General features: G+C 48.4%; 1 protein-coding gene across 1 annotated transcript in view; it reads right to left on the bottom strand.

The window, feature by feature from the left end:
* The window catches only part of DHRS12 (dehydrogenase/reductase 12), a gene marked incomplete at its 5' end in the record, with an annotated part of 42,344 nt that overhangs the window by 3,118 nt on the left and 25,901 nt on the right, over nt 1-13,325 (bottom strand). The window contains 4 exon segments of the mRNA XM_014590061.2: nt 729-866; nt 4,336-4,426; nt 5,877-5,981; nt 8,726-8,787. Of these exon segments, the coding sequence (XP_014445547.1) occupies nt 729-866; nt 4,336-4,426; nt 5,877-5,981; nt 8,726-8,787 (396 nt within the window).

Below are 13,325 nucleotides of genomic sequence, written 5' to 3'. Positions count from 1 at the left end.
TGGCCTGGCATCTCACACTAGTGGCGGTGGGTGGGTGGGTGGGGGGTAAACCACACAGGCTTGGAAACCATAGATACCGCAGCCCCTGTGGGTCCCGCACAGATTAGGGAACACCATCAGTATTGCGAAGCATGTTCCCTGGTGGGAAGAGAAGTGAGCTGAGTGTGGACGGACTCACAGACGCAGGGGGCGTGGCCGGGTAGGAGTTTGGGAATTAGTAGATGGCAGCCGGGGCTGGCGAGGGGCCACACATGGGCGATCAGTGGGAAAAGGGGCTGCTGTCCTGCCACCTCTGGAAATGCCACGGGCGTTTCCCAATAGCTCGGGGGAGTTGGAGGTCACAACAGTGGAGGGTTCTCTTGAGACCACACAACTGTCACACCTGCCTCTTCTACTGGGAGCTTTCTCCTTAGGAGCTGAGAGGGCAGATAACCACTTCTGGGAAAGCCACTTCTGGGGAGGGAGCAGTTGTGTCCCCAAGGACTTGCAGGCTCCCAACATTCACGGGTTATCATAAGTTTTCAAGGGCATCAATGGAAAAGGGGGAGAGGGCAAAATCGGGGGCAAAGCACTTCCCCAAAGTAACCCAACGGGCAAAGAAACAGCTAACGAAGCCTGGGCACGGGCACAGGGAAAGGGGGACAGTCCACCCCCTGGGCTTCATGGAGGGCAGGGGGTGCCTTGAAGCCAAGTGGCTGCCAACCCTTCACAGCCAGGGAGGCAGTCACCTTGAAAGAAGAGGCCGCTGGGCTGTGTGGTCACCGCTGAAGAGAGGGCAAGCCACAGCACTGTGTCTGCCCCCTGGGCCGCAGAGCGCAGCCTGTCCCCGAGCCTGGCGTGGAACCCAGGCATCGACAGCCGAACCGCTGCAGGAAGGAAGGGTAGAGTGATTAGGGCGTCTGTCTGGCCGATTCCATTTTAATATCAAGTATAGAAAAATGAAATAGGACCATACCCTGCTCTCTCTGCTGGAAAGTAACATCTATCTAAGCTGTTTAAAATGGATTCCAAACCTCGTTACAAAGGCCCTGAGGTGTCTCCTGCTGGAAGGTGCTCACCAGCACCCAACTACAGGGTTGGGTCCCTGTGGCCCTAGGCACCAGCCACGCAGACCAGCCTATCCCTGAGCCTAGTCACACGCAGCTCCTCTCTCTATCCTAAGCAGGCATTAACAAAGCATGGGGCCCTCACTGAGGCTGGGGGAGGTTCCACCCTCAGACCCTGCCTCCTGGGTTAGTGATCTCAGATGATTCTGGCTTTCTGACCGTGGCTGTTGGCCTCTGGGACTTTAGTGCTGGCTTCTCTTTAGGGAGAAGTAGTGTGAGAAAGAATTTCTTCACCTCCCTTGCCAAGCTCCTTCCCCTTGCTCCCCTGCACCCTGTGCTCAGAGTAGCAGAGAGAAGTTCCTCACCTGGTGCGGCCCTACTGCCTGGCCCTGTGCACAGGTGGCCCCTGCTGGCCCTGCACCAGCTGCCCCTGACCAGGCCTGCCCGGAAGCACAGCTGTAGGCTACGCCCCCACACCCAACTCTCCACAGACCTCAGGGAACACAGTGTCTCTAAAAGGAACATGTTAGGAAATTAAATTGTTCTCTCACGAATCCAAGAAAAGAAAGCAGAGAAAACAACCTTCAAGAGCCTTATTGGAATCAGAATTTTAGAGATAGAAGACTCTTGTTCTTTCGATTAAAAATAAACTTTTCTTTTTTTTTAACAGAAGTAATACTTTTCGGGGCCAGCAATTGGCGTAATGGCTATGTCGCTGGCCTCCCATGTAGTTGACTGCAGTTTGAATCCCAGACCCGGCGGCTTAAACTCATGCCGGGGAGGTGTGCATGCGTGCCCAGGATTCCTAGAGGAAAATGGAGAAGGGATTGCGGCGTGGCCATCCCCTAGGGTGTAATTTCTCACTTGCTGTCTCGCTGTCTGTCTCTGTCTTTCTGGAGAGCGCATGGCCTATAGCAAAAAAACTTTCCAAAAAATAAAAAGAAGTAATGCTTCTTTATCGTGGGAAAATGAGGGTGTGTCCCAGCCTTGGTGGTGCAGTTGGTGGAATACTGAACCACAATGCTGGAAGCCACATGGCTGACCGACAGCAGGTTGGATCCCTGGCCCAACCAACTTAACACATGCTGGGCGTATGCGCACATGCCCACAACCTGCTGAGCTGGAGGGCTGGGGGAAAGGCATCCTGGCATGATGCGACCTTGTTAAGAGTGCTTTCCTCTCTCTTCTTCTCTCTTTCTCTCTCTCCCTCATGTCTATCATAAAAAAAAAGGAAAAATTATGACTGAAGAGAAGGAATTTGAAACCTTCTACCATGTCGCTTAGAGAGGACAACTGTTCCCCAGGCTCCCTGTCCAGCTCTCCTGGGCCTGAATGGACAGTTAGGGCATCCACACCCGAGCGGTCTGGTCTGTAGTAACCTCTAACCCGCAGACAGGAGATGGTGAATTGCACCTTAACCTAATTGGTAGGTCCAGGGGATGGACTTGCTAGACACAGATTGTGTAAACACGCAAACCAATGCTGGGTGGTATGCCTGGGAGTATAAGAGGCTGGGACAGGCTGGCATGTCTCCCCTTAGTAAGAATGGAGAAGCCACACCTCCAAAGCCCCTAGCTGGAGTCTCCCCCCAGTGCACTTGGCTAACCACATGCCCTTTGTATCTATGACAGGAGACCCCAATCCTTTGCAGATCTGTGGAGCAGAGGGTCAATTTTCTGCCACGCTGTCAAGCTAGGTCTCCTTGGAAGTATACACTTCTTTTTCATTTTAATTGAATTTTAACTTTTTAAATTTTACCAGAGGGCACAGCACTCTCTGCAGAGACAGAAAGAGAAACTGGGGGAGCAAGAAAGCACCCCCACCCCCCGTTGAAAATGGGCATGTCGCAATCCCTTCTCGTCCATTTCTCCCTCTCAGGATTTTGGACATGCACTCAGTGTGTTTTTCAAGCTGCCAGGTCCGGATTCAAACTGTGCAGTTGGTCGTGTGTGACCCAGCTGCCTTCACCACCAGGCTGGCCCCGCTGTTGGGGCTCAGTGTTGCCTTCCTTTTAGGGAGGAATAAAGAAGGGAAAGAACTTTTTCACTTTCTGTTTCTACAAGAGTGTTGTTGTGGGACCAGCAGTTAGCGTAATGGCTATGTCACTGGACTCCCATGTAGTCGACCGTGGTTCGAGTCCTGGATCCAGTGGCTTAAACTCACACCAGGCGTGTGTGCGTGCGTGCCCAAGATCCCGAGAGGAGAATGGAGGAGAAGGGATTGCGGCATGGCCATCCCCCCTGGGGGGTGATTTCTTGCTTTCTGTCTCTCTGTCTCTCTCTGTCTGGCAAGTGCACGTGCCCTATAGCAAAAACCTCTCAAAAAAAAAAAAAAGAGTGTGGTTGTAAAAAAAGATCAGAAGACGTGCTATTTTGGAACCTAGTATCTTCATAAATGATATAGCAGAGACTGTTTCTTTTTCCATATTAATTGATGGCAAAGTTTTCAGTCCTGAACAGATCCTCCTGCACGGGTATACTATAGTCTACCAACTTCATCTCCTATCACCGGAGCTGGGATAAGCAACCTTGTTTTCCCTATCTTTAGTTATTTCTTGGGATGAATTCCAAGGATACATGTATGTAAAGGTTGAGGCTTCTAATAAACAGTGGCTTTCAGAATGCTCATGCCGGCAGTGCATGGGACCAGCTGGGAGGTCTTAGGCTCTCTGTGCCAGGGTTCCTGCCGCTGTAAGTGGTGTGAGAACAAGCAGTTGCCCTGCCTCACAGGGGCCTGTGAGGACACTCGAATTACTAGACAGTAACTGCACTTCAGTGCCCTGCGGGCGTTTGCTGTGGCTGCCATGGGGTGTAGTGCCCTTGTCTGGGGAGGAGGGAAGTGAGCAGGGGAGCTCCGGTGAGCGGCCACAGTCGGTGGGGCAGCCCCTGAAGGAAGTCTGCTCTCCACGGGTGCTCCAACCCGTTCCAAGTACTTCCAGCTGTCTCCCTAGTGGTTAGCATTTCCAAAGCCTGGTAAGTGGTGAGGTGGCCTGTGCCTGTGCCCAGGTGCTCCTCACCCCCATCATTCCCCTCCCCTGGTCACCAGGCCACTGCTAGAGTAAGGACCCCCTCCCCTGAGTCCTCACAAGGCAGGCTGCAAGCAAACTCTGCCTCCGAGGACAACAAGCTGCTCTCTCTTGCCCAGTGTGCCCCACTTCGGTGGGGATGAAGCAGCTCCGCAGTCCTCATTATGCCGGTTTTGGGTCATTCCTGGGGAGATTCAGCCCTGCGGCGGCTCAGATATTTTTAGATGAACGTAAGCAGCTCTGCAGTTAAAGCCTACGACATACCTGGAGTGTCGGCCCAGCCGGGATGCATTGAGGAGAAATGGATGGCCGGGTGCATCTGGGCCCACCGCTCAGTCAGAACCACCTGCTGCCTCTGGATGAGAGCGAGGAAGGGACAAGCAGAGAGAGGCACCCTTAGGTGTGAGGCCAGGCTGCTGGCAAAGAGCACGGGGACTGGCCCCTATGTCGAGGACGCTGCAATGTGTGGCACCCCCTGATTTCACCCTCCTCTGTAGGTCAGAACAAGCAATGAGCGAATTGCATAAGGACGAAAGAACAGCAGCCTGCAGGCTGAGGACTTCCCAGCCCAGCGCCCAGTCCGCCCTCGTCCCCTAGTCGCTCGTGGGACTCTGTGCTGCTTAATGAGGGCGGAGATGGCACCTGTCCCCTCGCTGTTGTGTGTCAGGCCCCCAGCACTGGCGGGCACTGAGTGCTCAATTACCATGGGCATTAACTCCCCCTGACAGAGTGTAGCAAGCATACTGGAGGAGCTTAGAGAACACATCAGTTAGAGACAATAAAAATCATTAAGTGCTCCCCACCCCCCTAAATCAGCCCCCATCTGTGTCAGGCTACTGCCCGGTGCCAGGGCCGTTCACTCATGCTTTGCAAAGCGCTCCATCTTCTGGGCCTCATTTATGATGAGTGGCTGGTTTATTCCCCTGGCCTCTGGGAAAACTGCCAAGAAATACGGCTCTTTCAAATGCCAGGATTTGGGGTCGTGAGCAGTTGTCCACCAGGATTTGTTCTGGGGGCCAGTGAACAAAAGTGTGGCACCCCTGGGGCACACAGGTGGCAGAGAGAGGTGGGGAGGGCACAGGACAGGGATCCTCTCCAAAGGTTTGCAACACCAGCAGGGAAAGCGGAGGGTGCTGGCAGCTTTACAACATGGGTGCCCGCCAGGTGGGCAACGTGGCAGCTACATGCATAGCTACATGGAAGATGCGTGTTACGAAAAAACTATGCATGGATTTCAAACATGTCTTGTGCCCAAATAAACTGATATGTTAATTCTATGTTTCCCTGAGCCTTGTGAACTCTTGTGTATAGCAGGCTTTTAAATGTAGCTGTGGTGAGCTAAGCTACGGCAGGACACCTCTGCTTCCTGGTGAGAGCAGCCATGGGACCTGGGCTCCTGCCCTTGCAGTTGAATGTGTACTCCCTGTGAGGGGAGTCCGGGAAACCCAGAGCTGTTCTGTGACATCTGTCTAGCCAGTGAGCTAGGGGCTGCCCAGACAAGAGAGTACTGACTGTCTGAACTATGCCCAGCAATGGACGCACGCGCTGGGCTCCTGTTGTGACAGTCACCCGCTTTCACCATTTTCTGTGTGGGCCCGAGGAACACCTGGAAGAGAGTGGGCAGCATTCGTGGCTTCTCCCAAGGTCTGAGCTCCCAAGGTCCGAGTTCTTCCCTCTTGGTCAGGGAACACTTCCAGGTGCTAGGAGCTACCAAGGTCCAGTAGACGTGCATCCCAGAGCCAGCCTTCCTCGGAGAGGCCATCGGCACATCGCTAAAACGTGGGCGAGAAAGTCACCTCGCTTACCTTGTTCTGTGCATAGACCATGGTTCCATTAAATGCCGTCCTTTCTGACTGGAGATCGTGGGTGTTCAATTTCTGAACCAACATTCCTCCAGAGGAGACTGTTATCTGCCAGAAACAGGTTTGCAAGAGAAGTCTGTAACCACCCATTCTCCTCTGCTCATGGAGCAGTGTACAGCTGGCCCTCGAACAACACGGAGGTGAGGGGCACTGACTGCCCACACAATCAAAAACCTGGGTATATATCATTTTGACTCCCCCAGACTTAACTGCTAACATGTTACTGTTGCCTGGAGCCTTTTTGGTAATATAAACAGCTGATTAACACCCATTTCGTATGGTACATGTGCTGCGTACTGCATTCTTACAATAAAGTAAGCTAGAGAAAAGAGAATGGGATTTTAAAAAATCATAAGGGGTCAGCTCCAAGGCACAGTGAAAATGCACTGCTCAAGACAAGCTAGGTCCCACCCAAGGTGACTGCCGTTCAAGTCCCCAGCCTGGTCAGCCTGAAACATTCCAGACCTGCACACATGTGCCCAGGGCCTGAAGGGTTGGGTGACTGGAGGAAGGGGATCATGGTGAAGAGACAGCTTCTCTCTCTCTCCCCCTCCCTGTCTCCCACATGCATGTGCATGTGTGTTCATAAATAAAGAAAAAAATTTAGTTTAAGAAAGGATATAATAAGGAAGAGAAAACACATTTACAGCACTGAACTATATATAATATATATAATTTTTTTGGAGAGATTTTTGCCATAGGGCACGTGCGCTCGCCAGAAAGACAGAGAGAGACAGAGAGACAGAAAGCAAGACATCACCCCCTGGGGGGATGGCCATGTCACAATCCCTTCTCCTCTATTCTCTTCTTGGGATCTTGGGTACACAAGCACACGTGCCCAGCATGAGTTTAAGCCACCAGGTCCAGGCCTTGAACCCCGGTCGCCTACATGGGAGTCCAGCGACAGAGCCATTACACTAACTGCTGTCCCAGCACTGTACTATATTTTGCAGCACATTTATTGGAAAAAATCTGCATGTAAGTGGGTTTGCACAGTTCAAATCCATGTTGTTCAAGGATCAATGATGTTAGTTTTCTTGTCACTATAGTGACAAATGACCCCAAACTCAATGACTTAAAGTAACACAAGTGCATTCGCTTACACTTTTATCAGTAGCTGTCAGAAGTCTGAGAGAGGGCTGAAATCAAGGAATGAGAGGTCTGTTTCCCATCTGCAGATTTTAGAGGAGAACCTGTACTTTGCCTTCTCCAGCTTCTAGAGGTTACTGGCATTCCTTGGCTTGTAGCCACGTCACTCCAATCTCTGCTTCCATTGTCACATTGCCTTCTCCGACACTGGTCCTCCTGTCTCCCTCTTGTAAGAACCCTTGTGGGGCCAGCAGATGGCATGGAGGTTAAGGTGGCCACATCGCACATGGCTGACTACACTGAGTCTTGAAACCAGCAGGTTGAAAAACACACCAGGTGCATGTGCATGTGTGCTGAAAATCCTGAGACAAGAATGGAGGTGAAGGGATTGTGGTGTGGCCATCCATGCCCGGGGAAGGTGCTTTCTTACTTTCTCTCTTTCTGCCTTTCTCTGTCTCCAGTGAGTGCATGTACCAGATAGCAAAAAAAAAAAAAAAAAAAAAAAAAAAAAAAAAAAAAAAAGAAAGAAAGAAAGAAAGAAAAACACAAAAACAAAAATTAGAAATCCCTGTGATGGGGACCAGCAGATGGTGTAATGATTACATCATCGGACTCCCACATAGTTGACAGTGATTCGAGTCCCAGACCCAGTGACTTAAAACTCATAAACTCATGCTGGGCATGTGTAGGTTTGTGGCCAAAATCCCAAGAGGAGAATGGGGAAGAAGGGACTATGGCATGGCCATCCCCTGCGGGGGGTGATTCTGTCTCTCTGTCTCTCCAATGAGCACACATGCCCCTATAGCAAAAATCTTTCTCTCACAAAACAAAACAAAACAAACCCTGTGATTACATCAGGCCCACTTGGACAACTTAGGATACTCTTTCATCTCAAGACCCTCAGCTTAATCATACCTGCCAAGTCCCTTTTGCCATGTAAAGGTGACATATTCACAGGTTCCAGGGATTAAGAGGTGGATATCTCTGGGGGTGAGGGGTGTCATTATTCTTTCCACTACAGCAAAGAGGGGGCCTTCTTCTAGATTTATCTGATTTATGTTATCTTTTTTTTTTTTTTTGGAGAGGTTTTTGCTATAGGGCGTGTGTACTCGCCAGAAAAACAGAGAGAGACAAAGAGACAGAAAGTGAGAAATCACCCCCCAGGGGGGATGGCCATGCCACAATCCCTTCTCCTCCATTCTCCTCAGGATCTTGGGCACGCACGCACATGTGCCTGGTGTGAGTTTAAGCCACCGGGTCCGGGACTCGAACTGCAGTCGACTACATGGGTTGAGCAACATAGCCATTACGCTAACTGCTAATCCCTGATTTATGTTATCTAAATCAATTGGGAGAGGACAGGTTCCATCATTCTGCCCCTCCCCACGAGAGCAGGCTGGGTCCCAGGAAGTGCACTCACCATCCCCACCTGCATGGCTCACAGCTGCCCTGCTCTTCAGAACCTCTGTCCTGAGCCCTTGGCCAAGGACAGATTGGGGAAAGCCTTCAGAGAGGGCTGGGGTCTTCCACATGGCTCTTGGCATGGTTATACCCCTGCCTTGGCCCCCTGGACAGAACTGAGTTTTCCCTTGGGTGTGAACAGAGCGGCCCCTATAGGTCAACCAGGCAGCAGACCTAGGCTCACCAACTTCCCATCAGAAACAAAGTTGATTGTTCTGAAAACATGCCAAAGGTCTACTCACCACTCTGGGGTCGTGTTCTTTCTCCAGCACAGGGATCAGGGCAGTCGTGAGAATATACACACCTGAGGGGGCAGAAAGTATCTGATGAAGGTGGGGTGCTGCAGGGACCCCCAGCTGCCCAGGGCACTCAGGAGGGAGGTGAGCAGGGCTGTCCATCCACTCTGGCCCAAGTACTGTGACTAGCTCTGCGTGCTGCTGCTCGCTATCTTGTTTCTCCTCCTGTCTCCAGGATTCCTTTCCCCAGGATTAGAAAAAAAGATGTCTAGAGCCTGAGAAAAAAGATGTCCACACCACAGGAATAGAGGAAGGAAAAAGCGAACTGCAAAACAGTATATAAAATTTTATTTGTTGATATAAAAACTAAATAAATTTGAAAAAAAAGTACATGGGGCCCAGTTTGTGAAAGGGGGAACTATATATATATATGTGTGTGTCTGTGTGTGTGTGTGTGTGTGTAGACTGCCTAGAAAAATATGAATGAAACTTATTAGTCCTGCTTATGTCTCAAGAGTGAGATTAACTAAAACATTTATTTCCTTTGCTATACATTTCTGTGCTGTTTGGATTTCAGTATTTTTACAAGGAGCACATAATTTTATGATTATTCTACAATCAAGAAACACACATATAACATTTTTAATGAAATGAGAAAACACTGCAGAGTATATTTGACATGGAAAGAAATGCATAATAAATATGGAATGAGAAGTTACGAAACAGCAGGAACAACACAATTCCATTTTTTGTGAGAAAAGGCACATGTCAAAATGAGAAAATGTCTGCAAGGATAGTATTTTTGGTGCGCTAGAACGTTAAAAATACTTATCTCTGAGTAATGGAACTACCACTTCTATTTTTTTGTGTGTGTCTGTAATTTTTCTTCTTTTCATTTTTGCTATAGGGTGCATGTGCTCATTAGAGAGAGAGAGAGAGAGCGAGAAAGTGAGAAAGCATCCCTGTCCCTGCCCCAGAAAAGGATGGCCACCACAATCCCTTCTCCTTTGTTCTCCTCCCAGGGTTTTGGGCACACACATGCACCTAGCGTGTTTTTCATGGCACCAGGTTCAGGACTCAAACCACGCAGTCAGCTATATGGAACCTAGCTGCCTTAACCTCCATGCCACCTGCTGGCCCTCTATGTTCTTCTTATACCTATCTGTATTCTTTTTTTTTTTTTTTAACAATAAACATATATTGCCATGTGATTTTTTTTTGGGGGGGGGAGGTTTTTGCTATAGGGCGTGTGTGCTCGCCAGAAAGACAGAGACAGAGAGACAGAAAGTGAGACATCACCTTCCCGGGGGGATGGCCACGCCACAATCCCTTCTCCTCCATTTTCCTCTTGGGATCTTGGGCACGCATGCACATGCACCCAGCGTGAGTTTAAGCCACCGGGTCTGGGAATTGAACAACAGTCGACTACATAGGAGTCCAGCGACATAGCCATTACACCAACTGCTGGTCCCATCATGTGATTGTTTTTAAAAGGAGGACAAGGGTTGAAGCCCCTTACTCCCAAGTGAGGTGGGATCAAGTGAGGGCTATAAAGGGGCAGGCCCTCAACTCCTTGCTGAGTTAGTCTCGGGGTTTCTGCATGCCCCACGTGGCTTAAGCGCCACCCGTGAGTTCACAGGAGCCTGGTGCTGTGCAAAGGGCACTGGAAGAGAAGCCAGGGCCTGAGTTCAAGGCCTGACTCTGGAACCTACCAGAGAGGTATCCCATGTGCTTCCGTTTCTTTATTTGTGGAAGGGAGATAATAGCTGTCCAGCCCACCTCATAGGATCAGAGGGTTTTTGGTAAAATAAAAATGTGTGTTTATGTCCTGTGAGGACTGGAAAGTTCTCTAGGCAGGTTGGTTTTGTCATTTTATTGCTGAATTCTCATTTGTACTTCTGAATTGCAACTTTCATCCCAGATAGCATCCTTAGTTGTCCGCGGCCCAATTTATTTTTGGAGGAGGCTGCCTTGTTCGTCTTTGTGGATTTTGAAAGTCTCGCGAACCCTCGCTCTCTAACAGCTGTTAACCTCCACCCAGTGGTCCTGGACACTTTCTTTGTATTCGCTGCCGGGAGCTTTCTGTGTGATTTAATTTGTGAGAAGTAAAAAGGACTTCTGCCAAGCGCGATCTGCCCCATCCTCCTGCCCCGGCAGATTGTCATAAATGACTCCTCTGCGTAAGGGGAATGAAAGCCGGCAGGCTGGGCTGCTCCTGCCTGTGCAGGGTCCCTCTCTCTCCCCTCCAGGGCAGCCTGGGCTGCGTGAGCCCTTCTGCATCTTGCCTCCCTCCCCAGAGGTGCTCCTGGGTTTTGTGACTTGCTTCATCGTCTGTGAGATTACACCTGCATCCATCAACAGAGTTCCCTGCAGGAGGATTAGCTGGCTGCTCACCCCTGACAAATACTCTCTCCTCTAGGACAAAGGCCTAGAGGCAGGTGCTTATGTAAAAACCCTAGAGAAATGGCAGTTTCTAGCAACAGGCCTTCCAGTTCTTTTTTAAATCTCCCCTTTCCCTGAGTCCGAGAAAGGAGCTCTTTCCCACCCTTCTCCCCGTGCCCCTCACCACCTCTGAGAGGGAGCAGAGCTGAGACAGCATGTTTCTGTCCCAGTCTTGCCCCCCAGTCACTAGAACACACGCAGTGCCCCCACTGAGCAGGCACTCCTGCTCCTGGAGAAGGCCCTGAACAGTGCTCTTTCCAGCTACTAGCACTTTACAATCCTTCAGCCCCCAGCCAGCCTCCTGAGGCCCTTCCTGGGCATCCTGTCTTTTCAGGTCAGCAAAGGGAAACATGATAACACTCTGCTAAAATAACACCATAAAAAGTAAGTAAGAGGCCAGCCGGTAGTGTGACAGTTAAGGTGGCTGGATTCCGCATGGCTGACCGTGAAGTTCCAATACCAGACCTAGCGGTTTGAAAAACACCAGACACATGTGCATGTATGCCTAAAATCCCAAAGGGAGGGAGAGACGAAGGAGAAGGGACTGCGGCATGACCATCCTCCAGGGGATGTCTCTCTCTCTGATGAACACATATGCCCTCTAGTAAATTAAATTTAAAAAAAGATATGTGCCTATGTATAAGTATGTGCTTGTATGTATATAAGTTTGTGTGTGAAGACAGATATAGATAGATAGATAGCTAATCTATTATTTAAAGAATTGGAGGGATCAGCAGGTGGCACAGGGGTTAAGGCAGCTGGATTCCATATGACTGACTGAATGGTTAGAGTCCTGGACCCAGAGGCTTGAAAATCAAGTGTGTCCATGCATGTCCCCAAATTCCAAGATAATGAATGAAGGAGAGGAGATTGCAGTGTGGCCATACCCCATGGGAGATAATTTCTCACTTTTCCTCTCTCTTTTTTAAAATTTATTTTTCATTAATGTATTTATTTTTACATTTTACTTTACATATCAATCAAACATTTACTTTACATATCAAAAAATTTTAGCTCATAATCCATAGTTCTTGACAGTTAATCAACAACTTTCAAAATTTCAAAATACTGAAGTTTAAAGATAATGTTCAAAATATTTCTTATAATTTTGTGGGACCAGCAGTTGGTGTAATGGCTGTCGCTGGACTCCCATGTAGTCGACCATGGTTCAAGTACTGAATCCAGTGGCTTAAACTCACACTGAGAGCATGTGCATGCCAGCCCAAGATCCTGAGAGGAGAATAGAGGAGAAGGGATTGTGGTGTGGCCATCCCCCCTGGGGGGTGATTTCTCGCTTTCTGTCTCTCTGTCTCTCTCTGTCTTTCTGGCAAGTGCATGCGCCCTATAGCAAAAACCTCTCAAAAAATTTTCTTATAATTTTGTATAATTTTGTTTGTGACTCTATAACAACAGAGACAGTATGGTTTTAAATATTTTTGAGAAAATATTTTCATGTCAACTACTCAAATTGTTTTGTTAGCTTACTTGAGATCCACCTTAATTCCATAGTTTTCTGATTAATCTTCAGATATGACATTCCAGTCAAAGCCCTGTCTAATAATGAGTGTTTCTAATTTCTGATTCAATGCAACAAGCATTATTGAACTTATGCAAATAACCCTTCTGGCACAAAATAAGAATATTCCCAAATATTTTACAATTACAGAGGGGTCAGGAAGGAAGAAAAGTTTGTTTCCACTTAAAGAAACAAACAAGAAAAATATTTTAACAAATTGCTGAACCTATCAAAAGAAAGTAAAATGCTTAAATTGGGAAAAACAAAGCATAGTAAAAAAAAAAATCAGTAATGTTTCACTCAAAAAGTCACAAAATTCTATTTTGCCAGTTCAGTTTTATGTTCAAACTCTCTTCTGTTGAATATGCAGTGTTACTGTGGTCCATTTTTTTCCTGGAAGTTAACATTCAACATTATTATTGATATTTCTTGTCTATAGCATTAAATTGGTCATTTTCTTGGCTGCCTTTTCTTCTCTTATTTCTGTATCTGTCTTTAGTTTTCCTGGGAGAACACTCCTGTCAGAACTTCTTAAAGAGTGGGTCTGCTATTGGAAAATTATTTCGGGTCTTGTTTATCTGAGAATGTTTTTATCCTTTCTTTCCATATGAAAGATAATTTTGCTGGGTATAGTATTCTTGGTTGAAA

The sequence above is a fragment of the Tupaia chinensis genome, unplaced genomic scaffold (genome assembly GCF_000334495.1).
Source record: "Tupaia chinensis unplaced genomic scaffold, TupChi_1.0 Scaffold000402_1, whole genome shotgun sequence".
In the NCBI taxonomy this organism is placed as follows: Eukaryota; Metazoa; Chordata; class Mammalia; order Scandentia; family Tupaiidae; genus Tupaia; species Tupaia belangeri.
Note: the sequence above shows the minus strand (reverse complement) of the source record. Positions and strands in the feature narration are given on the sequence as shown.